A 26,656-nucleotide genomic window follows, 5' to 3' on the forward strand; every position below is an offset into this window, starting at 1 on the left:
ACCATGCCGGAGGCAGGTGCCTGCTCTGCACACTCCCTCTGTACCCTTCCCTCACTTTACAGGTATCACGATTTATAATTACTCATGTGCATTTGCTCACTTGTTTTCCTGTGCCCTCCCCCACTGGCCTTTGAGCTGTGGGGCCCCATCCTCCTCCTATGCCCGCAGCAGGCCAGCCCTCCCTAATGTATGCCTGAGTACCTTACTGTCTGGGTGCGTGCTTGCTGAGAAAAAGCGGCTGTTCTGATCTTCTAGTTGCAAAACACACACCTAATCTTGTCTTCCCCCCAAAAGACAAGGGTTATTGTGAACTATTAGCCAGAAAAGAACATCACCAGGTAGGCCCCTTCCCTTGTACCATCTCGCATCACGGAGGCCTATGGGCTATGAACAGCCAGGAGTGGGATCCAGGTGTCCCTGGACCCGGGGGCCATCTTCTTCCAGCCTGCCCTCCCAGTGAGGCCGTGTCACAGCTGAGGTGCTCAGAGCCCTCTCGAGAGCAAGCTCCAAACATAATCCAGCCTTGTTTATTCCAAGTGAGAGAAACAATATGTTTTTGCTCCTATAATAGTTACGCCTTGGTAGTCAGCTCAGTCTTTCATAGTAACCGTGTGGCTCCATCTCCTGTTCTGAGCAGAAGGGACAGGCTCTTTGTCTCCTGTAGTTTTCTTCAGGGTTTCCCACCTTCGTAGAGCCACCCAGGTGAACGGGAGGAGAAGGGACTGGCCTCGGGGGCGGCTTCGCAGCAGGCCTGGGTGCTTCCCGGGAGCAGCAGGAGCAGCGAGGGTTTGCTCAAGTCCAGGCAGCAGCTGTCAGCCTGTTTTTGCAGAATGGCCTGAGGTGGTGATTGTTACAAAGCACAGCTGATGGCGGCCCTGAGCCAAGCTCTGACCAAAACAGCGTCCTCTCCCCGGCTCACTCCTTAAATCACCACGCTCACTGCCTTGAGAGCCCCCAAGGATGTCCAAATCTCATTGCTATGTGCGTCTCAGACTTGGAGCGCTCCCACCACCATCTCCCCACCCCCTTCACTTTATATTCCTGGCACCTTTCCCATCTTCCGCAGCTGGTTTATTCACTGTCCAAAATACTGGCAAAAGAGTCCCCCCATTTTTTCTCTAAGTCTTGGTCTTTACAGCTATTGGAATTTTTATTTCTTGCCAACTGACATCAAGGCTTTGGGGACCATCTGTGGTTTTCATCCAGCTTCCTAAGCTTGTCCTTTCGTGCCTTAATTTGTGTCGCTGTTAGTGCCAAGACTGTGAGGCAGAGAGCTCATCTCTGATGTGAATTCTGGTACCCCATTAAGAGGCTGCGTGTGGGGAGGGCTGAGGAGTAGGGTAAAGAGAAGAGGCTCCACTGATCTTGTGTGAAGACCCGGCTCTGCACAAAAAAGACAGGGATGTGCGTGGATCTTAGAAGCAGGGGTGCATCAGGGTTCACCATGCAGCATCCACCCCCGAGCATCAGAATGGAAAACAGCCTGCCTCCTAAGACCCAGAGGAGTGAAGTTATGTGCCTGTAATGGCTTTCTGCTTCCACAGTGAAACCCCTGTATGTGTGCTTTTAACATACCTGGTGTTCACAGCGACCGTTTTTAAAAGTCCCAGTTTTATTCACTTGAGCCTAAATTACATGTGTTACTTGGCACCTTTCAGAGGCGGCCTTAACACTAGGATGGCAGCTGCCCTGGGTGGGGGGTGTTGGCAGCCCTGTGGCACTTTGAAACCCTACCTTGCTTGCTCCTTGGAGCTTTTGGTGCAAGACCAGGAGGCGAAGCTGACTCTGCCGTGTCTCTGGGTGGTGAGTGGGTGTCAGCCACTGTGGTGACTTTATCTTCTCATCTACCTTCGTTCAGTCGAGCAGAGCAAAAAACCAAACCTTGCCTCCACTCAGCTGCTGCTTGCTTTTCCTTCCACTTGAATGCTGTCTGTCACTCAAGGAAAGGGCACACCTGCCCTCTGTGACTCTGAGCAGCCCTTCGGCCTCCCTTGCTCTGCCTTGGGTCTACCTGAGGCCCTTGGGACCCAACTGGCAGGAGCTGGGCCCACCCTCACAGGAGCTCAGAAGGACTCACCTTTCTGCCCGCTTTCCAGTTTCCCCCGCCGGACCGTCCCTGCCTTGTGCTTTTCCCTGTTTTAAACGTCTTTCTGATGGTGTGATGTGCAGAAAGGGCGTCTACCCCTGAGTGCGTGGCTCCCAACACAGCCCCGCTCGCGTGTGCTGGGTGTGTGTGCAGGTCCGTTGACTCATGGTGCACGTGTGAGTGGCTGAGGGCCTGTCTGCAGAGTGGCTGTGCTGTCCCCCTGCCCTGAGCAGCGATGGCCTCTGCCCGCCCGCAGCCTCCCCGGTGCCTCCATCTGGTCCGTGTGTAGCGGTGTGTCAGTGAGGTTGTCCTGTGCGTCTCCTTCATAAGCAGTCAGGCTGAGCATCTGAGTGTGTCTGTAATTGCCACTTGGATATCCATTCCTGTTCCAGTCATTTGGGTTTATGTCTAAATTCCTACTTTGTTTATGTTTGTAAAGTCCTGATAGAGTACAGATAGAAATTGGGGATTGATATTGGAGAATCATCTTGAAAATCCAACACACCCCAAAGTCTGTCTCGGTGAGTCAGGCTGGCCTTCCTGGCCCCACAATGGCCAGTGGGTGGCCCCCTTCCACAGCCTGCTCCTGCTGCAACCAGGAGCACTTGTGAGTCACACTTTCTTATCTCCACCTCTTACTTCCCTGCTGAGAAGTTGTTGAATACATTGGAGCTTCGATTTCCTCATCTGAAGGATGCAGTCAGGACCCCCCCATCTGATTCTTTCTGCCAACTTAACGAGGTAATGAGTATCAAGAGCAGGCAGAGGGTGTGCCCTCCAGCATATTAGCACGTGATCACAGTTGATGCGAAAGTGCCTCTGGCCTTACCTCTGTCCTCAAGGATGAGATTTCAATTGCCGCTGCCTCCCCTTCAATATACATGAGTCTTCATGGAGCCTTCTGGCCCTTCCAGCTCCTGTGGGAAAGACTGAGGACAGATGACTGTTCTACCACAAATCCGACCGTGTTCACCATCCTCCATTTTAGCCATGTCCAGCTTGGTTTCTATTGTTTTAGCCTTCCTCGGTGCTTTTAATTTTATCTACAGTGCATGACTCAGGGTAAATGAGAACCCCGGCCCTCTGCTCCTCAGACTTTGGGAGGGTTATCTCTTCTGCCTGTGTTTACAGGTCCCTACAGCATCTCCTGAAGGCCCATGCAACTCAAATGTGGTCCACTTACCCATGTGACTTCCTTGGTAAAGCTGGTCCCTCCTTCAAGTCCTGTCCCAGAACTTCTGTTCATAAGCTACTGTGGACCTTCTCATCAGACATGCCCACCCTCCACAAAGATTCTCCTGCATCTGAGTGCTGAAGAATTGCTGCTTTTGAACTGTGGTGTTGGAGAAGACTCTTAAGAATCCCTTCGATTACAAGGAAATCCAACCAGTCCATCCTAAAGGAAATCAGTCCTGAATATTCATTGGAAGGACTGATGCTGAAGCTGTAGCTCTAATACGTTGGCCCCCCTGATGACCCTCCTTTCGGGGTCTCAGCACCACTGTGTACCCAGGAAGCCCTCACTGGTGTCGCAGTAACACTCAGATGGCCTGTATTATTGGCACCATCTTAAAGAGTGAGTCAGCTGAGCGCAGAGTCCTGCCACAGATCAACCTGCCAAAACTCGGATGATGTGGGGAGCAGGTCGTGCCGCTTGTGGATTGCTTCTTCCTTTTCCCATGCTGTTCAAAACAGTGACCAGAGGGAAGACTGAAAAAAACAAACTTTTAGTCATTTTTTTGAACAGGAAAAGCTTAATGTAAAAAAGCATTAACTATAACAGGTGGTTGGAATATAGGGGAAATTAGCTGCTAAGAGGCAAAGAACTCTAAAAACACAGGAAGAGTAGATACAGGAAGCAGCCTCTATCTTCAGGTCTGAGGCAGGGCACCCAAGGGCAGAACAAGTGTGGATGAGGGTGCCCCTTCACATACACATCCAGGGCTGAAATTCCTTGGACCTGTTGGAGAGCATACACCCAGGGCCCACTGGATGAGGGAGAGGTTTGCAGAGGTGCTGCACTGGTAGAACTCTCTGGAAAGCCATACTTAGGGATGTCAGAGAAAACTGCCCAAAGGTGAAACTGCATGTGATACCAGACTAGAATTTTCCCAAAGTGTGGCGTGCTTGGAAGCTGCCTAGAGGGAGGTGGGCATCATGGGCCAATAGGAGCCTGCTGGGAGAAATCACATACCAGAGTCAGAGACAAAGCCTGTCCCTCCTCTAGTGCGTTGCTGTTGTTCAGTTGCTCAGTCATGTATGACTCTTTGCAACCCCATGTACTGCAGCATGTCAGGCATCCCTGTCCTTCAGCATCTCTCAGAGCTTGCTCAAGCTCATGTCCAGTGAGTCAGTGATGCCATCCAGCCATCTCATCCTCTGATGTCCTCTTCTCTTCCTGCCCTCAATCTTTCCCAGCATCAGGGTCTTTTCTAATGAGTCAGCTCTTCTCATCAGGTGGCCGATGTATTGGAGCTATAGCTTCAGCATCAATCCTTCCAGTGAATATTCAGGACTGATTTCCTTTACGATGGACTGGTTGGATTTCCTTGTAATCATAGGGATTCTTAAGAGTCTTCTCCAACACCACAGTTCAAAAGCAGCAATTCTTCAGAGCTCAGCCTTCTTTATTGTCCAACTCTCACATCCATACATGACTACTGGAAAAACCATAGCTTTGACTAGATGGACTTTTGTCAGCAAAGTAATGTCTCTGCTTTTAAATACACTGTCTAGGTTTGTCTGGGGCTTCCCTTATGGCTCAGCTGGTAAAGAATCCACCTGCAGGAGACCTGGGTTCAATCCCTGGGTTGGAAAGATCCCCTAGAGAAGGGAAAGGCTACCCACTTCAGTATCCTGGCCTGGAGAATTCCATGAACTGTATAGGGGTTGCAAAGAGTCAGACACAACTGAGTGACTTTCACTCTCACTTCTAGGTTTGCCATAGCTTTTCTTCCAAGGAGAAAGCGTCTTTTAATTTCATGGCTGCAGTCACCATCTGCAGTGATTTTGGAGCCTAAGAAAAGAAAATCTGTCACTGTTTCCATTGTTTGTCCATCTATTTGCCATGAAGTGATGGGATCCGATGCCATGATCTTAATTTTTTGAATGTTGAATTTTAAGCTAGCTTTTTCACTCTCCTCTTTCACCTTCATCAAGAGGCTCTTTAGTTCTTCTTCACTTTCTGCCATAAGGGTGGTATCATTTGCATATCTGAGGTTATTGATATTTCCTCTGAAAATCTTGATTCCAGCTTGTGCTTCAATATAGCGTTGATATAGTCCTTTCCCAATTTGAAACCAGTCTGTTGTTCCATGTCCAGTTCTGACTGTTGCTTCTTGACCTGCATACTGATTCTCAGGAGGTAGGTAAGATGGTCTGGTGTTCCCATCTCTTTAGGAATTTTCCACAGTCTGTTGTGATCCACACAGTCAAAGGCTTTGGTGTAGTCAATGAACAGAAGTAGGTGTTTTTCTGTTATCTCTCTATCATAAAAGCTGGTTCTGACAAAGCTTAGCATCATGCCATCTTGAAAGCTTCATTTGTTCATACGGCCTTAATTGTTCATACAGCTTTGAGTTACCATCTTGTCCTCTCATTTGAACTTGAAGCGTTTATTGTGGGGCATGTCTGATGATAAAAAAAACTTCCTCAACTTTTGATTATCTGCAAGTATCTTAATTTTCTCCCTCATTTTTGAATTAAAGTTTTGCTGGGTACAGAACTCTTAAGTTGCCAGATTTTTTCTTTGAGAACTTTAAATGTATCAACCCACTGACTTCTTGCCTCCAGGGTTTCTGACTAAAAATCGACTTGTAATTTATTGAGGATCTCTTGTCTGTGATGTCTTGCTTCTCTTTTGCTGCTTTCCAGATTCTCTTTTTGTCCTTTAACAGTTTAATTATAGTGTATCTCAGAGAATTTATTCTATTTGAATTATAGATTCATATCTTCAAATTAGGGAAGCTTTCAGCCATTATTTCTTCAAATAATCTCTCTACTCCTTTTTCTCCTTCTGAGACTCCCTTAATGTGTTTATTTGTCCCCTTTCTGATTTCCCACAGAGCCTCTCTGCTTTCTTCATTTTTTTTTCTTTTCATTCCCTAGACTCAATATTTCAATTCATAGGACAAATTCATAGAACAAATATATATTCCTGATTTTTTTCTCCCGCCCTTTCAAATCTGCTTTTGAACCCACCTAGTAAATTTTTCATTTCAGTTACTGTACTTCTCAACTTCAGAGTTTTTATTTCAGCATTTTTGTTTCCTTTTTGTAATTTCTGTCTCTTTATTGATATTCTTGCTTTTTCATATATCATTCTCTATCTTAGTCTGTATACCTTTAGCACTTAGAGCATCTTAAAGACCATTATTTCATAATCTTTGTCTAATAAGTCCAACCTCTGAGCTTCTTTAGATACAGTTTCTACTAATGTATTTTGTTCCTTTGAATGGACCATAGTTTCCTGTTCCTTTGTATGACTTTTGACTGTTTTATTGAAAACTGGACATTTGAATCTTATAATGTACCGCTGGAAATCATCTTTTTCTCCTTCTTCTCAGATTTGCCATTTCTTTGCTCTTGAAAAGTTTCTCTGTGCTGGCATCAACCTGAAGAAGTGTAAGGTCTTTTCTGGCCTTTTCTGAGGCTTCATCTTTCCCTGAGCATACCTAGTGGCTTTCTAAGTATTCCCATATGTGCAGTTGCTTCTGAATAGCCTCATCCTTAAATATTTGGCTCCCAAAAGGAGATAAAGAATTTTTTTTTAATGTATTGCTCATTGAAAACCCCTCTGGTATTGGTTGAAACAGTGGTGGCCAGCTCCTATGCTTATACCTCAGAAATCAAAAGCAGCACTGTGCAAAATAGTTATTTCAGTCAGTTTTTGCCAATTACAGTTGTCTGGGTGAAGAGATAGATTCTTGGTGCTTCCTACTCCACTGTATTCCCTGACATTGCTTTGTATTTTGGTCCTTTTAAGATAAATTAGTTCAATTTATATAGATCAGTTCAGTTCAGTTCAGTCGCTCAGTCATGTCCGACTCCTTGTGACCCCATGGACTACATGCCAGGCCTCCCTGTCCATCACCAACTCCCGGAGTTTACTCAAACTCATGTCCATTGAGTTAGTGATGCCATCCAACCATCTCATCTTCTGTCATCCCCTTCTCCTCCTGCCTTCAATCTAATTCAGTCTAACTACTGTTTATTACAGACCAGCCTGTGTGAGATTCTTTGCTGAAAACTGCAGAGGAATAGGAGAAAGGGAACTCAGTTCACCATTTCACAAGGTTAATGATAAGCAGCATAGCAGAGACCCAAGCACGGTCAGGAGAGGTTCCAAGAAGGAAAGGAAAATAGGCTACAGAATGGAGGTAGCCTTAAGGATGAGCAAAGAGTTAGGGATGGGAGAGTGGGGAAGATGGGGCACAGTGAGCCAGGTAGGAGCTGAAAGCAGACTTCCCTGTAAGAAAAGATCAGAAACGGAGAAGAGACAAGATAAACAGAATTCCAGAGGAAGCCCTCTGAGGCACATGTGGTATCACATGGGCTGCCCCCTCCCAGGCCCACTTGCTGCGGGATCCAGGAGCTCTCTTCTGTCACATCTGATCTCCTCTCCACCTACCTGCTGTGAGGCATAAAGGTAGTTGGTATATGAGGGTCAGTCAGACATAAAGCTGGAAAAATCAACTGATGAAGGAAACTAAAATGAAACTTAATCGCAATTCCAGAAGTTAATTACATGATGTGTACAAATCTTGGTCCACACCCTAAGGAAGGTATATAAAAAATGTAGCTTCTTTTATTTTTTAGCAGCTAGCCTAATTTGTGTTTCTTAACTCCATTCTAGTCCATGTTGGATTCCTAATCACTTCAAGAGTTTTTTGCTCCATTTTTCCTGAGTTTGCATCTAAGTTCAGTTGATGCATCTGGTTACTGTGATGTCTGGTTTATTCATCTCTAGGGCTGCTATAACAACCCTCTAACTGGTGGCATAAGTAACAGACATTTATCCTCCCAGTTCTGAAGGCTAGAAGTCCAAGATCAAGATATGGAAGACTTGGCTCCTTCTGAGGGTAGTAAGGGAGAATCTAGTGGTTTACTGGCGATCTTTGGCATTCCATAGAGTGTAGAGACATCATCCTGATCTCTGTCTTCATCTTCACATGGCATTCTCTTTGTGGGTGTCTGTCTCCAGATTGCCCCCTTTTTATAATAATACCAGTCATACTGAAGTAGGAACTCACTCTACTCTAGTATGACCACATCTTAACTAATTACGTCTGCAGTGGTCCTATTTTCACGTATTCTGATGCTCTGAGGGTTAAGACTGCAGCACATGAATTTTAGAAAGGACACAGTTCAACCCACAACTTCTTACCCTAGAGCATCTCTGCCTTCTGGTCCCAGCCATGGGATGTTCAGCTCACCTGTTGCAGAAAAGATGTCCTTCCTGCAGTTTCACATGGTTCATCAGGGCAAGTCCCTTCCACACCATGGTTTGTGGCACAGAAATACATTCACCTACTTACACTTCAGCCTAGGGTTTGTGGGGAGGTAGTCTGAGGCTTCATCTACCTAAACATGCCATATAGTCATTCTCCCTGAGCTCTAGCTGCCTTCTTTGTACTCTGGGCAAAAAGAAGAAGAAGGGATCCCTCTCTTGTCAGATCTCATAAGCCTTGGAGAGGTTTTACTGTTCCCTGTTCAAACGTTTCTCTGTACCGGGAGTCAGCCTGAAGAAATACAAGGTCTCGTCTGGCCTTTGAGATCAAAACTCAGAATGCTCTGTGGAGCCACTAGCATATGTCATCTCTCAAGGCTGCCTCCACTTCAGGGCAGGAGAGATGTTGCCTGGTGTGTTTGAGGTAGGCATGGAGGAATGAACACGCCTTTCCTCCTATTGCAGGTGTTTCCTCAAACACGTTTATGTAGACCATGGGCTGGCTAGCTATGGCCTATGAGCCAAGTCTGGCCCACCACTGGGTTTTGTAAATAAAGTTTTATTGGCACACAGCCACATCCTTTTGTTTATACACTGTCTTTGGCCGCTTTTGTGCTATAGTGGCAGAGTTGAGTACTTGCATGGCCCATAAATCCAAAAAAATTGACTATCTGGTCCTTTGCAGAGAAAGTTTGTGGATTCCTGGTATAGATTATTGTGACACAAAAGCCTAAAGACTTTTGCCATCTTCTACTGTCATATCTCTTCTATAAGGCAGTGATCACAGTGTGGTCTTACAGTGTGAAGACAAGAACTGGCAAAGAGGGAAAAGAAATATTCAAAATAAAATGGTTAGGGTGTCAGAGTGTCACCTTGCTAACAGGACTTTATAGTTTGTGAAAAGTCATTGAGCAGAGCAGCTGTGATTTGTGCTGGATTTCAGTAAAAAATGTGCCCGGGGAATGGGGGAGGCAGTCTCACCCCATCATGATGTTCTTGGCATCGTGGAAGTGAAGGGGACCATTGAGGTGGCCCCCATCAGAGTCCTAAGAGGACACCAGGGCCTCGCAGAAGAGCTGGGCAGAGCCAGCTTCAGCCAGCCGGGCCAGGGTCCTGCTGCTCCCCAGTGCCCTTCCCATGCGTAGACGTGGCCCCAGGACACATCTGGGTCTGCACAGTTGGTTAAAACCCCAGCCTCTGCACAGAGCATTGAGGACCCAAGACTGCAATCTTGAGCATGTGTGGACTCACGCTTGTCTGGTAAAGGATGCAGAGCTGGGATCTGGCTGGTCTCTACCCAGAGCCCATGAACAAGTGAATTAATAGTTCTGATTCTTTTCATTATAGAGTAAATGAGAGCTGTTTGTTTACTCAATGTGAAACAGTGACCTCTGAATTATAGCTAGCAGCCATTTAAAGGTCTTCATTCTGTAGAAGGAAAAAAAAAAACCCACACACGCCAAAAATTCCCCTTGGGGTTTTCAGTGTTACAGATGGTCAAGTTTTAAGTTCAGATGAAAGACAATTCTGGGATCTTGCTGAACTGATCCATCTCGTATCCTATTTCCAGATGACCTTGATTTATAGTTCTTGGATGTATTTTTCTCATGGCTTACTTAACATGTCGTCATTGTGGGGCCAGGATTGCTGAGAGATGGTGTGTAAGAGGAGAGGGGGTGTTGCTTTGGAAACCCTGCGTGCCCCTCCCCCTCCTGGAAAGAGAAGCCACCCATGAGCTCCCCTGCTGTTTCTGCGGCCTGTCTGGTTAACATGAACCCTTCTCTTCCTTCTAGCCCAGGACCAGGAGGCACGCACTGCCTGGGCGCCAGTGTGGAGCACACAGTCTGCGAGAACCTGCCCTGTCCCAAGGGCCTGCCCAGCTTCCGTGACCAGCAGTGCCAGACGCACGACCGGCTGAGCAGCAAGAAGAAGGGCCTGCTCACCGCAGTGGTGGTTGACGGTAAAGGCACAGGGCACATCTTTTCAGGGGAGCTTCCCTCTCCCCTCCCCCAGCGCCGTAAACACCTCCTGGGAAAACCCACAGGCATCCCCACCCCCAAAATCCACCCAGTCCTGCCCGACTCAGCTGTGGACCCGCTTCTTGAGCCATGGGTTGAACTTAGATGACCCAGCTCGGTGAGATTTCCCAAAAGCAGCCATAAGGCAGGCAGTGGGCCTGATCTCTCCTGCCTGGGTGTGCTGGCAGCCTGCCATCTCATGCCCTGTGCTGCCAGGCCCAGGCCAACCCTGAGAACACAGCTCTGCAGGAGCAGGACAGCGGGTTTGTGCATCTGTTTCTCTTTCCAGTGGCGAAGCCTTCTTGCATTTCTTTACTTGGTTCATCTTGGGTTGGCTCTTACTCCTTGAGTGCCGGGGACCAGCCCCGGATGATCCAGGGAATTTGAAGCGGGGATGGCGTCGGCGAGGATCAGGAAACAACTGCTTAATTAAACGTTTATTAAGGATATAAAGAATGGTGAAATAAGGATAGCTCAGCGAAGAAATTCAGTGAAGAAAAGAGGCTGAATAAAATTCCAAAGCAGGGAATTTACGTCACCTACGAAGGCCACAGGCGTCCTCCCGTTGTCCCGAAGGAGAGGAGACACTAAAGCCTCCCCGGTCAGATCTTAGAAGCCCAGGCAAAATTAGTAGGCTTGACGAGCTTCCCTGCCTCAGAGGAAAAGTTCAGCTAGAAGGTGAAAGAAAGAACGACGTGGGGAGACCAAATTTCGGTGAACAAAAGGGCATACTTTATTTTCCAAGGTAGTTTTATATCTTAAGTTGTGCATAGAGGATAATGGGGGAAGGGGTAGAGTCATGCAAAGACAGCAGTTCCTGATCCTTATCGAAGCCAGGCTTTCAGACTTATCATATGCAAAAGTTTAGGTGATTTACATCATCTTCTGGCCAGGAGGCCTGTTAACATTTTAAGAAACTTATTTTTCTCTAAAGGTGATTATTCTAAAGTCAGGCACCAGCCTCCAAAAAGCATTGGAGAAAGTTGCATTCCTATAGGGCAAAGGTGAGGTAGGCTCAATCAAGAAAAGAATTAACTCAAGGGTCCAAGGTTACAAACATTGAGGCAACTGCTTACATTTCTATACACCCATTCTATCAATCAATACACCGCCAAGGACACAGTAGGTAAGGGATATGGAGACTTAGCAGCAAACATTGGCCCAACAAGTGAAAAACCCTTCACCAATACAATTTCTAATCAATCTTTTAACTACTCAAAGGAATCTGTGTTTAGACAGTTTAGAACATCTCCTGCCTCTCACAATTGGGAGGCTCTGAACAATCACATGTGGCCGGAAAACACCTATTCAGGCAGGCTAGAGGACTTCCAAAGGAGTTTGTAGGTTGAAACACTGTCACACCCAGGAATTATTAACTGGAGCTGTAAGCTAACTCTTTTTTTAGAGAGAGGTAGTGGGGGACAGCCCCTGTAAAGTCAGAGGTGTAGGTGAAAGCACAAAGCAGAAAATAGGCAGACTCTGGTTTTGGGGGTAGATGCTCGAGAATTTCCAGGGGGACTCCTGAGGCTTGATCCCACCTTTGCGTATGCCAAGCCTCCTTCCTCATGACCTTTGCCAGGGGCGGAGCTCGCTCCCCGCACTTGAGTAGAGTGTTTGTGAAAAAGTTTGTTTTCTTTTAATTGAAGTAACATTGGCTTATAACATTATATAAATGTCACATGTGCAACACCATATTTTTTGCTTGTGTGTACACTGCAGCGTGCTCCCCACGAGAAGTTCCGTTTCCATCCACCACCATACAGTTGACCCTCTCTCCCCTCCCCCTCTCCCCTCCCCCGCTGCTAACCACTGCCCTGTTCACTGTATCTGTGTTTGTTTTCATTTTGTTCGAGGACAGTTTATAGCTTGGTGAAGATAATAGTAAGCAGAGGTCATCCTTTCTTTCCTTCGGTTTTCTCTCAAATCAAGAGACTCTGCCCCCTGGGCCATTGCAAGCATTTCCAGAGACTGATAAAATTCTAGGCAGAGTATCATGTCTGTAGAATTTGTGATGTTTATTTATTGTCCACAAGGATATCCTGGGGCCTATTAGAGGGTCTTTTCATTCTTAAGATTCTGTTCATCTTTGGGAAACAAGAGTGCATTATAATGATGACAGCATGGTCCCATTTATGGAGCATACCACGTGCCAGGCTCAAGTTAGCCCTGCAGGCATCATGTCATTTAATGTGCAAGACAAGCTGTGTGGAAGGTGAGAGGTTACAGGTTATGTGACATTCCGTAGCTTCGGCCGCTGATAGGAGCTAGGAGGGAGCTGACCCCAGTTCTGGAGGAGCTGCTGACTCAGCAAATAACCAGCTGGCTTCTGGTACTCAAATAAGAAAAAAAAATTCGTGAGTGCCAAGTGAGGAGCTTTAGTAAGACCTCAGGCATCTGGGCCTGATTTTTACACAGTCTCTGACGTATTTTGCAGGAAAATGAGGTTCCTGTGTCAGGACTTAGGTTACTTCACTGTCATCTGAAGAACCTCTGAAATCTACACTCTGTTACACGCTCAAGTGTGCATAGCTGTGCCGGGGGTAGGCCCAGGCAGTTCAGGAAATAGTGGGCTCAGACCTACAGCTTTTAACCCAACAACCTGGCCCATTAGTTTCCTTCAAAGTCACATGGGATGTTCTAAACCATCGCAGAGAACATCAACTCAACTGGCGATGGGCTCATTTTAAAGCACTGGGGAGTCCTTCAGATGTTTTCCTTTTTCACAAAGACTACCACCTTTGGGAGCTGTGCCCTGTCGCCTAACCAGCAGACTTCCAAGGGGATGGAGCCTTCACACTCTCTGCTTTCCCTGCGGTCTAGGGATAGAGGAGACCTGCGCTCTCCAAAGGGGGACAGGCAGCTGGAGGCCGAGGCTCACGAGAGCCTCACAGCTTTACCTCGGCATCCGGCATCCGTCTGATGCAGGCAGACACTCGAGGCTTCTAGACATCCCAGGCACCCTACTCGGGAGGGAGACAGTGCCGGCAGGGGCTGCCGTGTTTCCAGCGCGTTGGCACACCTTCAGCCCCATCCCGAGACTCATGGATGAATGGGTTCGGGTCCCTTGCCTGTCCTCTCCCTCGTCTCGGGAATTAGAAGAGGTCAGGTCTGGACAGACGCGCCCCACGCTCGTTTCCCCTTGGCCATGCGCACGGCCTTGTTATTCTTTCCTTGGTCTCTCGCTCCCGTTTTCAGTTTTCCTGCCTCATTTATTCAATGCAGAAATCCCACTGAAATGTCTGTTTTTCCATAGATTTCTCCAAGTGCAGATTAAACTTCTGTTTTCCTTGTAACCGCTTTTGGATCACTGAGCCGCTTGGTTCCTTATCATCACAGTGGCTGAGGCTGTTGTCTGCCCAGAGCCCCCTTCAGGGAAGCCTCCAAGTACAGCTATCTGAGGAAGCTGGCTGGGTTCAGAATGTGTGTTGACCCACTCACTTTTTGTTTCTGCCAAAGCAATGAATAATTACAGCCAGAGTGCCCCTGCCTTTGATCTGAAAAGTGCAGCCCTATGTGATAAGGCGGTGAGCACTCTGCCTTTGAAGGAAAGACCTCAAGTTCAGGGCTTTGCTGGAGTAGCTTGACACGGCCCCCTCGGGGGTGGGATTGTCACGTCTTCTTACATATTTGGTTTCCTTTCCTTCTCAAATAGAAACAGAAGCCAGCATTTTTTTTTTAAAAGGAGTGTTTCACAAGGATAGAAGCAAAATAATAAATGGCCAATTCAGAAGGTAGGGGGAGAATACAGATTATAAGTGTTCCCCTCACAACTCCATTTATAAAAGGCACAATTCTAGCTCAGCCGTGAGAGGAACGATTCCTGTGGTTGGGCTCTGGGCTCTTCTGAAGCCCATTATGACTGCCCCATTCATAGCATCGCTATCGCTGTGGAATTCTTTGGCGAGTGATGCACAGTTCAAGAAAGGGAAGCTATATATATATATATATGTTTTTTTTTCTCTTATTGAAAAAAAAAAAAAAAGAATTCTTGCAGAGGTAGATTTTCCAAGGGAGAGCTCAGGACCACAAATTCATACCACCTCCAAAAGAAGACAAAGACTCTCCTTAGAAAATATTTCTAAGTGGAAAAGCCTTTAGACAGAAATCCAATGAGGTGGCCTGTTGCCAAACCCACCCCTTTTCTGCCTACCCCGTGGAATCTCGTTGAAGTAGAAACCTTCAAGAGGTTAGTCCTCCCTGCCCAGGCCAGCAGGCCATGTGCCCACCGAAGTGTCAGAAGCCATGGCAAAGGCCCTGTCTGGATGTGGAGGTACTTTTTGAACTCACTCTCTGCAACATGGCAGGACCCACTGTGGATCTGAGCCTCCCAGGAGATGGAAGGTCTGATGGTCAGGGCTCTCTCATTCCAGCTTGACCAAGCTGGCAGCTAGAATTGCTTAATGAAAAAAAAAGAGTGGTTGCAAAGATGGAAGGTGTCTCACAGGTCCTCAGGGCCAGGAGAAAGTTCAGGGCCAGGAGAAAGTTCTGGGCCAGGGTCTCTGAAGATGTCAGGACTTTCTGTCCGTATTCAGCACAGCTTGTGTTTGTGAGCCATGACTTCCTGTCCCTGCTGCAGACTGGCTTTCTCACAGCTTGTCCATGAGCAGGCTCATGGGCAGCCCACAGCACCTTTTATTAAGTCCTCCTCCTGTATCCAGATCCTTTGGGGTCAGATGTGGTTGGGAGATCAGAGCACTTCAGCTGTTAGAAGAATACCAACCAGACATCAACCATGTATTACTTAATAACCCAGCAGGGTCCTGGGAAGCACCTCTCAGTCAGACACATGGACATCTCCAGGTTACCAGGGAACAGTCTTTAAGTGGGTTACTGCATACTACCAGCAGCCTCATGTCAGTCAAGGCTAGTTTTGTAGCCTTTTATGTCTACTGTAAATGTTTAAAAAAAAAAAAATGCCTGCAGTTTTCAGAGCTTCTGGATTTCTGAATTGTGGATGAGGGAGTGTAGACTTCTTAGAGATCCATCAACCTTGAGCAGATATAATCTCTCTACTTGAATATTCATTGGAATAACCTTTGTACCTGAATTTCAGCTGAAGCTGAAGCTGAAGCTCCAGTACTTTGGCCACCTGATGCAAAGAGCTGACTCATTGGAAAAGACTCTGATGCTGGGAAAGATTGAAGGCAGGAGGAGAAGGGGATGACAGAGGATGAGATGGTTGGATGGCATCACTGATGCCATGGACATGAGTTTGAGTAGGCTCTGGGAGTTGGTGATGGACAGGGCAGCCTGGCGTGCTGCAGTCCATGGGGTCACAAAGAGTTGGACGTGACTGGGGGACTGAACTGAACTAATCTGACTTTCAGAGCTGATTTTCCAGGAGAGAGACTTTGATGAGTGTAGCTGTGGTCAGGTGGCCATTCTTGGTCCAATCAACTGAGGCCCGTTGAGGCCTGGTTATGAGGCTGTGGTGGGGAGAAAGACTCTGACTGGTCTAGCTGCAGTCAGGTGGCTGCTGCTGGTCCAATCAGCTGAGGCCTGGCTGTGGGTCATGGTGGGCAGCTTTGGAGATAGGGAGCCAAGCAGCCTCCTCAGTGTGGATATCTCACAGAGGGCCAGGCAGGGCTTGGATGAGCAGCTATGATGGCCTCAAAGTTAACTAGTCTCCACCTTAGTAAGACTTTGTAACCACTGGCAGAGAGAGAACAACAAAAGCACGAAGAACCACAAGTGTCCTCTTCACCATCCTGGCCCTAGAGCACCAGGGCAAGTCCTCCAAGCCTCCACCAAGCAGATGTGGTGGTGTGGCTGTCAAGCCCCCAAGCCTGTCTCACCTTCCCTGTTTGCAGCTTCTCCATCAAGTGTAAGTCCTGACAACAGGTGAGCCAGTGGAAAGCTGGGACCCACCCTAAACAGATTGAGGGCAGGAGAAGGGGACGACAGAGGATGAGATGGTTGGATGGCATCATCGACTCAATGGACATGAGTTTGAGTAAGCTCTGGGAGTTGGTGATGGACAGGGAGGCCTGGCATGCTGTAGTCCATGGGGTCACAAAGAGTCAGACACGACTGAGTGACTGAACTGAACTGATCCCAAACATCTTCAATCCAGATTTCATCTTGGCACACATCAGCCAGGCAAGAGGGATATTCCAAGCTTCTTTCCTTAGGGTACATGGTTGTATAATTTTTAAGAAACTTTTACCTCCCTGTATACAACTGAGAGCTTCCCTGGTGGCTCAGATGGTAAAGAATCTGCCTGCAATGTGGGAGACCTGGGTTCAGTCCCTGGGTAGGGAAGATCCCCTGGAGGAGGGCATGGCAACCCACTCCAGTATTCTTACCTGGAGAATCCCCATGGACAGAGGAGTCTGGCCAGCTACAGTCTGTGGGATCACAAAGAGTCAGACACGACTGAGCAACTAAGCATAGCACATACAACTGAGGATGTAAGAGTGTTGATACTGCCCAGAGTTGAAACCCAGCACCTCATGTTATTTATCAGAAATTAATTGCCCAGCCAGGGCAGCTCAGAGGGGAATAGTCAGAGAATTTTGAGAGGTTCTGAGATGCTCAAGTTTTGTAAAGTTTATCCTGTGTCCTTTGGGTGAGGGGTGCCCTGATTTCTGAGTAGAATCCTCAGAAAAAGAGATGGACAAATGGAGTGAGTTTCAGCTGAGCAGGAGAAGGAAGTGTTACCTCTGGGCTCTATTGTGGGGCTTGAGGCTCTCCAGACTGCCCAAGCCATGAAGGACAGTGTCTGCAGGTGGGGGAGTAGAGTTGAGTATACCTTCTTGCTGGGTTCATGTCAGAATCCCTCCATCTGAGGTTGGGATCCCCTGATTTGCAGAGTCTCTACTTCCCTGATGTTCACATCAAAGAACCTGGGTAGACCATCTTCATCCCTTTCAAGTCTGGTCTTTCTAACGTACCTCAAAGAGCCTCTACTTTTCTACCCAAATCCCATTTTCATTTCTGCCTAAATCACCATACTCAGAAGCCAGAGAAGTTCATAAAAGTGGTTTGTTTTCAGCATTATATCTTTGGTACCTTTGAGTCCCAGAGTTCTCAATTCAGAAGGAAAACAGTGATAAACCAGGGTTTGGCCCTGCCCGCCAAGGGGCTCTGGGTAGCCACACATATTCTCTGAGCCTCACGTGCTCAGCTGTAAGGTGGAATGATGACAGCACCCTCCTGAAATGCATAAACACTGCTTAGCATGCTGCATGGCACATAGCAGATAATGTTATTTATGACTTTATCATCATCATCACCATTGTCATTATTACTGTAGTTGAATGAATCACCTCAAAGCTCAGTTACTGCAGATATTGAGGTAGCTCCTCAGTTTAAATGTAATCCTTCATTTTGAAACTGCTTTGGCCAAGGGATCCATCCATACAATGAAACACTGCTGCTGCTAAGTTGCTTCAGTCATGTCTGACTCTGTGCAACCCCATAGACGGCAGCCCAACAGGCTCCCCCATCCCTGGGACTCTCCAGGCAAGAACACTGGAGTGGGTCAATGAAACACTAGAGGAAGCCTAATATGTGGAGAAGGTATATCCATCCATTCAAGATTGGGGCTCTGTGTTGCCCCTCTCCCAGTGGCTCCCTGACATGCTCACAGGAAACCTCAGGGTCCCAAAGAGCACCCCAAAATTCTTGTCGAATTAGCCTCTCAGAACTTGATCTCAGTTTACATTTCAGTCTCCCATAGTTCTTTCACTGACCATCTGCCGGAGTCCAGCCCCAGCAGGATCCAGGATCCTCAGGATGGACAGCATCAGCGAGAGAGAAAGTAAAGGAGAGAAAAAGAGGCTGATATTCCTTGGTCTACACAGAAAGCCAATAAAGTCCCTGACACAGGACTTGCTCTGTTCACAGAGGCCACAGGTGCCCTCTCGATGGAGCAAAGACGCAGAGCGCCTTCTCTCCAGAGTGGAGATGCAGAGCGCCTCCTCGATTGGGTCTTAGAAGCCCTGGCAAAAAATTGAACTCAGAGAGCCTCTGTGCTCCAGGGAATAAGCCTGAAAAAGAGAGAGAGAGAGAGAAAGAAAGAATGACATGGGGAGACCCAGCTTAGGTGGAATGGGGTCTGCAGCCCTATTTTCAAAAGGGGCTTTTATACCCTGAGTTACACATTTCCAGAAGTGAAAGTTACAAAGTCATGCAGAGTCAGCTCAACATTACATCAGTTTTACCTTTATCAAAACCAGGACATTTTCTGCATAGCTTTTCATAAACAAGGGTCTTATGTTATGTACATCATCTTCTGGCCCTGTGGCCTGTTAACATTTTGTAACTCTTTCTTGATAAAGGTTGGTCAACCAGAAAACCTGCTTTCCCTTTATCTTTCCAGTCTGCAGTCCCCCTCAGGAAACAGAGCTACATTCTTATGGAGCAAAGGTGCAGTGGGTTACAACAAAGAAAGAGCTTATTAACTCAAGGGTCTTATGCTGCTAATGCCAAGGCTACTGCTTGTTTTTCTTGCATACCAACTATACTAGCTATGCACTCCCAGGCGCACATTGGGTAAAGAACAAGAAAACTCGGTAGCAAACATTGGCTCAACAATACAGTATTATTCTAATAAAGCTCTTTTATTGCTCGAAGGTTATGCTTGGGGTGTTGTGAACAATTGTGTGCATTAGTTGCAAGAGTATGGATAAACCTGCCAAGCAAGCTAAAATGGTAACAGAGGGGTTAACGTTAAAATACTCCTTTCAAGCCCAGGAGACCTATTAACTAGAGCCCTAAGTTGATTTTCTTCAGAGGAAGGTGGTCGGGGATAGCCCCCTGTTAATGTCAGAAGAGTTGGTGAAAAGCATAATATAGTAAACAGTAGACAGATAGATTTTGGTTTCAGGGTAGATGCTCAAGCGGGTCCAGGGAGTCCCTCGAGTCCTGATCCACCTTGCCTGTCAGGTCTCCTCTGCATGACCTTGTCATGGGTGGGATCTCCCGTGCTGGCTCCTGGCAACCATCATCTTGGGTTATTCCATCTAAATGGAGGGACAGCTGACCTCAGCCTGCCACCTGGGGGAATGGAGCATTCTTTCCAGTATGCCTGTCCTCTGACAGCTCAGATCAGACCTATGAGTATTTTCACTGTCTGCCTCATCAGGAGTTTGCTATTTATTTGTCCACAAGACCAACTACCAGGGCCTTGAAAAGCATGCATGATTCATCTTTCTTTCCCAAGCAGTGCTATAACAGCGCCTTGTGTGAGAGGTCCTCCATCCACATTTATTAAATGAAGCACTGTTACTTTGCTTACTTGGGAAACTACCCTTCACAGTTGATTTTTCCCCCCACAACTAACTGGAACAGCCAAGTTGAACATGTGCACTCTACCCCTATAGCTTCTTTCTAGTGTTCTAAGACAAGATTCCCAGGGGACATGTTGGTCAGTAGCACTACATGGAGAGCTCAATGAAAAGCTGTTGAACACAGTGGCAGTTTAGTGAATGCCACTGAATCAGAAAAGTGAGCCTGGGCGAGGCAACGTGTCTGCTCTGACCAGACCTCTCCAGCTAGGATGCCAAAGTCTAAACTGAGGCCGTGTCAGCTCCAGAAGCCTTTTGTTTTACCCCTGCCTTTGTTTATCTGAGGCCACCAGAAGGCCCTCCTGGGGAAGGCTCATAGTGGAGATAAAAGACTTGGCAGAAACAACGCAAAGATGTTGGTGTTTCTCTCTCTGGAAGTTCTTTTGAAAAATAATCATAGAAACTGCATTAGAATTGGGTGACTGAGAGAGAGAAAATGGTACATTTATCTTTCTCAATTACCTACAAAAGAACAAAATCCATTCTGTATTATTATTTTTTTAAGTCCTCTTTTCCCTACTTCAAACAGTGCCTTGTGTGAGAGAGGTCCTCCATCCACATTTATTAAATGAAGCATTGTTACTTCACTTCCTTATAACAATGTAAGTCCTAGCTTACTGGACGTCCTAGCTAATGCAATAAGACAAGAAAGGAAGTAAAAGGTCCACAGATTGGGGAAAAAGAAAACTATCTTTGTTTGCAGATGGCATAATAATCTATAGAATATCCAAAAGAGTCAACAGAAAACAAAAACTTCCTGGATTATAACAAGGTTGCAGGATACAACATGTACAAAACTCAGTCACTTCCTTATATAATAGCAATGAGCAAGTGGAGTTTGAAATTAAAAACACAATGCCAGGGACTTCCCTGAAAGTCTAATGGTTAAGACTCTGCTTCCCCTACAGGGGCATGGGTCCAATCCCTGGTCAAGGAACTAAGATCCTGCATGCCATGCCTCACAGCCAAGAAGTAAAAGGAACACTACTGAAATTCTTAAAATAAAAACACAATGCTTTTTACATTACTACCCCCAAAATGAAACAATCAGGTTTAAATCTAACAAAATATGTATAAGATCTGTATGAGGAAAGCTACAAAACTCTGATGAATGAAATAAAACAATTATATAAATGGGGAAATATTCCATGTCAGTGGAAAGATATCAAGATGCCAGTTCTTTCCAGTTTGATCTATAGATTAAGTAATCCTGGTCAAAATACCAGCAGGTTATTTTGGGGCTATCAACGAACTGATTCTGAAGTTTATACCGAAAGATGAAAATATTTACCAAGTCCTTCTGTGAGGCAGATCCTGGGACTGACCAAAGATGAAAGTTTGACTCTGTCCTCCAAGGGCTCCAATTTCCATCAGTTCTTTAATCTAAAGGTAATTTGCAATCCACCCCCTTCAAACTTACATAGCAAAAGGACTCACCTTATAAGAAATCCCAGACAGTAGGATTTGAGGGCTCTAATGGAGGATGCTGGGAGGGATTGGGGGCAGGAGGAGAAGGGGACGACAGAGGATGCGATGGCTGGATGGCATCACTGACTCGATGGACGTGAGTCTGAGTGAACTCCGGGAGTTGGTGATGGACAGGGAGGCCTGGCGTGCTGTGATTCATGGGGTCGCAAAGAGTCGGACACGACTGAGCGACTGAACTGAACTGAATGGAGGTGTGTGCAAAGTGCAGATGGAGATTGCAACTCAGAGGTGGCATGAGAAGAGAGGGCTCTGGAGTAGATTCTGGGGTGCCAGAAATATTCCAGAAAGCTAAGTGTGTGGAGGAATTTCCAGGCAGAGAGAACAATCCAGGTAAAGGTGCGAGATCATGGCATGTTCTGGGAGCTCATTTGGTTTCAGCAGCAGCAGCAGAAATCAGGGCTTCCATCATGCCTGGGGAAATGGCTCTTACAAGTTGTCCTAGAGACTCATGTGTCCCCTTCTGTTCCTTATTCCTATACCATTTCTTCTAGGACCTTCTTGCTGCATAGCACAGCCCCGCAGCTTTTATCCAATGGCTGAGGAGCACTAAAACTTCAGCAAAAGCTGCTACTCTGGAGACACCCCAGGGCCGCTCCCCTCGCTGGGAGGCCGCCTCCTCCCCCTTCCCCACCCCAGGCCCACCCTTGGTACATATTCAACTTGCTTAGAGGTTAGCGCTCTACAAAATGTTTGTTCAGCCTGGTGTTTTTAGTACTTTAAGGAAAAAGAAATACTGTATCTTTGCAAAGGATAAAGAAAACAACGTGAAGAAAAGCCCACAGTGCTCTCACCTGCGTGTCGTTCCCCCGAATCAGAGGAGGGTCTTTTTCCATTTTCTGGGTCACATGTTCCAAGGGGTGGGTGCAGCATGTGCCCTGTACCTGTGACCTCAGTCCCATGCCAACTTCTTGTCTCTTGGACTGGCCTGCGCCTACAAGCATCTGCACCCCCACCTGGCGCCCAAGACCCTTCCCACGTCAATGTCCACCCCTTTCCCTCCTCAGATAAGCCATGTGAACTCTACTGCTCACCCCTCGGGAAGGAGTCCCCTCTGCTGGTGGCCGATAGAGTCCTGGACGGCACGCCCTGTGGGCCCTACGAGACGGATCTCTGCGTGCATGGCAGGTGCCAGGTGATGTGTTTTCCTTGTGTCCTTGGCAGGGTTTTGAAGGGGAGGCTCCCTCCAGGGGGAGCTTGGGGTGGCAGAGGCCTCAGGAGGCCTGGGTGAGTGGACTTTCTCAAGAAGGCATCCCGCAGGTGGTGTTGCCTCCTGTAGCCTGGCACCCCTCCCTCCCTCAGCAGTGACTGAGCCAACCAAGAGTTGAGGTGCTGAAAGAGCAGTGGCAACATGGTCATCGCAAACATCTTAGAGTTACTTTGGACATCATGACAAAGGGAAGAGCAGGTAGGCTACTAGGTGGACTGGAGGATGTATATGAATGTGTACTGGGGGCAAGCTTTGCTTGCTTAGCTACCAAAGATATAGTACAAGTGAGCTGATGCCTTCACAGGTGGTACCTAAGGAGGTGAATATGCCTGACTTTAGGGCTCCACCCACTGGAATATGATCCACAAACTCATCCTGGTGTTAGATGTCTGTGATTCATTAGTGTGATGAAAGATGTCATTTAAGAAGGCAAAAAGAGGAAGGAGAGAGGATGCCAATCATTTTAACTGTAGTGGACTTTTTTCCCCTTGCAAAGTCCAAACTAGTCTAAGACTGGAATTTTTCAGGGAAAAACTTGACAATGTCCAGATTCCTTTGGCACTGCGTGGCTTTGTTATCAAGTATGAATATGTGGGGGGCGATAGACACTTGGTGCCCAAGAGCCTTGGCCAGGCACCTTCCCAGGGAAGGAGGGGTGATGGGCCCTCGGGGCTGCCATGTTGTGGCAAAGAATGTACAGAGCCTCGGGCAGTGTGAACCCGATCTTATCATTATCATTGAAATGAGAAATTGCTGATGGTTCTGCTTCTTGGTAAACCTGCTAACTTGTTTCCGTCCTAAATTATAACATACACTTGCAGGGGTCACAGTGCGGCCCAAGTACGTATGTTCCTTTAGCAAACATATCCCAAGTTAAAAGCACATGTGTTCTTTAAAGCAGCACCAGCTGAGCCACCTCCAGCCTCTCAGCAGCATTTTCTGCAGTGTTCTTACCAACGTGGAAACAATTCTAGGCATCCTGACATTTTCTGGCCAGTGGAGTCCATGTTAAATGGCCATTCATGATTTCAGCTCTCGGCAATGAGTGCCAGTGTGACCTTTCCACGGCTTTAGTTCTTATTGCAGCCTTTTCAATTGGAGAGGCTCCCCTATGCCATGACAGCAAAACTCTCAGCCCTTTCGTGAGTACAGCTGGGCACTCATGAGGCCATCTAAGGTATTCGAATAGCTTTAAGTCTGGTCATCAGTGTACCATTGAGCCAGAGCCTGGCCTGCACTTGAGTGTGACCGGGATGCCATGTGAACACTTGCCTTTCTGTTCCCACCTCTATCCCGTTACCACCTCCAAGTCCATCTCACATGGCTCTTCCACCATCTCCATCATTATATTTACTCACCCTGCACTGAGACTGGTGCTAACCAGCACAGCCCCTCCAGGCAGGGGCACTGGGGAGCGCAGAGGCTCAGACAGTGGCCCCTTTCACAGTGCACTACAGTGGATGGGGTTCATGATCCTTGGAGCCTCGCCCTGACAGTGGGGAGACCCGTGCCTATTCTTGGAAGTACCATCACCTCTACGTGGATGCCCCCCAGTGACCCACTGCCTCCAGGCAGCCCACCAGTCCTAGCAGAAGGCCACTGTCCTGGCGGGTGGCACCAGCACCTACCAGCAAGCACCTCATGAGAGAAACTGGCTTTCTGAAGGAAGTTAAATCCCATCTGTAATTTTTCTAATAGTGCTCATTCTTCAGAGGGAATCTGTGAAGGTTAACTTTCACCCATGGTTAACTCAATACACACAGAAATTCAAATTAGTAATGTCAGAGTTAATGAAATTTTATAATACTATTGAGCATGTTTAAGTAAGACTGTAAGAAATTAAATACAAATATAGTATTTATGCTTAGTTATAGTGATTGCCAAGGTGGAAAGTTCTGGATTTCTGTGGTGCTTGTAAATGAGTCAGGCAAGGAATGTTGCTTAAAGAGAAGAGAATTATTAATAAAAAGAAACCTCAGGGGGTTTGTGAGCAGAGGGTCTGACCTGTTCATCGATGCCATCACCTAATTACAGTGGATAAAAGGTAGAAATCTTCCATACTTTATGTAAGACAGCACTACGGAAATGTTGCTGTGGTTAACTTGCTAGCTTTTCCTGCTGTTCTCTGCAGCTGTAAATTTTGCTATTTTAGGGTAGCGGAAGGAGTTCTGGGAAATTCTGAGAAGCATGGTGACTAGTTGGTGGGGAACGGCAGGGACAAGAGGCTCCAAAATGGCCTTTTGAGAAGATTCCACTGAGCTCCAAATAGCAGGCTGATTCAAACCATAACATGAAACATGGAAATACCATTTTACTCTGTTTTATGAGGACCAAGTTGAGTTTCATTTCATTGAGTCACAAATTACTTAACATGCTAAAGTGAAACTTAACAGCACTCATAAAAGTGGGAGTGAGTTGGGAGAAGAAACACAAACATTGTCTATTTTTCAGCAAGTCCCTATAAATCAGGAGTCCCGTCATTAATGATTCCTCCTGTTGGCCTCCAGAAGCAAAGAAATCAAGTTAATATGCCTCTAATGTGCAACTTGCCTCAAAGCTGCTGACCAGTAAGGGGTGAGTCAAACAGCTGAACACGTCTGGGACCAGATGTGTTTGGCTTCATCAGCTTATGTACACTTGCAGCCAATGAACTCTAATTGCAGTCACATTTCCTTGGGACCCTAGCTCATGTATGGATCCCTTGTTTGACAAACAGCAAAACACCTTCAGGGCCTGTAAGCTTCTTCAGTGAAGGGATGGTGTCTGATAATCTGTGTTCTCCAAAGAGCTATCTTGAAGGACAGACAGTCTCTGATTGCATTTCACAAAGGAAAAAAAGAAGACTGGGTGGGTCCCTGGCTCTTAAGGACTTAAGTGATTCTGGAACCTGGAGCTCATTTCAATGGACCGTTTTCAATGTCCAGAATTTATTTATCTCTTATTTTGGGTACAGTGGTTTTCTATTAGGCAAGTAGAATTACTGATGGGATTTAGGAGATTTATAAGAGACTCTAACTTCAGAGTCTCCTCGTGTAAAGAAGGGGTCACAAGCATGCAGGAAGCTCTCAGTTGAGTTCAGTTCAGTTATTCAGCTGTGTCCAACTCTTGGCAACCCCATGGACTGCAACACGCCAGGCTTCCCCTTCCATCACCAGCTCCCGGAACTTGCTCAAACTCATTCCCATTGAGTCAGTGATGCCATCCAAACATCTCATCCTCTGTCATCCCCTTCTCCTCCTGCCTTCAATCTTGCCCAGAATCAGGTCTTTTCCAATGGGTCAGTTCTTATCAGGTGGCCAAAGTATTGGAGTTTCAGCTTCAGCATCAGTCCTTCCAATGAATATTCAGGACTGATTTCCTTTAGGATGGACTGGGTGGATCTCCTTGCAGGAAGCTCTACTGGGTGTTTATGTATAGGTAGGCCTGTGTTTCAATATGCCCACCTGGTTGCTGCTTTTCACCCTTCAGCTGACACCCTGAAGTGTGTGATTATTGGTACTGGACCTTTACCCAAAGCAGTGCTTATACCTCTGATGTCATACCCTGCATCCCTTTCACCTGATTAACCTCCCATAGCAACTTTCAGATTAAGCCTGTAGACTAAGCCACATGGTCACCCCTCTTCCATCCCAGGACTCTAGTAACCCAATGGTTAAGGCAGCATAGCATGCACCATGGTGGTGAAGAGAAGTAGAGGCCATCCTTTGACAAGAAGGCAGAAGTGGATGGAAGTTTTACTGAAGGAACAGAGGCCAAAGCTGAAACAGATGGAGAGTCACAACCAAAGAGAAAGCAAGAAGCTTGAGGAAGTCTAGGACTTGGGAATGGAGGGTGGAAGCGAAGAGTTGGCTGAAAACAGTGAGTCACGGTTGGTGACCATGCCTGGCCTGGAACTTGGAGCTTGACGAGCTCTTAGGGAATTATCTTCAAGCTTTTCCCCAAAGTCATGTGATAAGCTGTTCAAGGACAGCTGGAGCAGGGAAGGGACCCCAGTGTTCAAGCGCAGTGCCCACCCTCTGGGACTAAGGGCAGAGCCCAGCTTCCCTCCTACCCAGCCCGAATGGAAGCCTGCCACCCTGCATCCAAAGTGGCCCGTCACTTGGCCATCTGTGCCTCATT

General features: G+C 47.0%; 1 protein-coding gene across 4 annotated transcripts in view; it reads left to right on the plus strand.

The window, feature by feature from the left end:
- Nucleotides 1-26,656, plus strand: part of ADAMTS17 (ADAM metallopeptidase with thrombospondin type 1 motif 17) — a 406,417-nt gene that overhangs the window by 253,105 nt on the left and 126,656 nt on the right. For all 4 annotated transcript variants that reach the window (XM_070358154.1, XM_070358156.1, XM_070358155.1 and 1 more), the window contains exons 13-14: nt 10,328-10,494; nt 22,335-22,462. In XM_070358154.1, coding sequence (XP_070214255.1) covers nt 10,328-10,494; nt 22,335-22,462 — 295 coding nt within the window. The remainder of the gene's footprint in view (nt 1-10,327; nt 10,495-22,334; nt 22,463-26,656) is intronic.

This window comes from Bos mutus, chromosome 21 (assembly GCF_027580195.1).
Source record: "Bos mutus isolate GX-2022 chromosome 21, NWIPB_WYAK_1.1, whole genome shotgun sequence".
NCBI lineage: Eukaryota > Metazoa > Chordata > Mammalia > Artiodactyla > Bovidae > Bos > Bos mutus.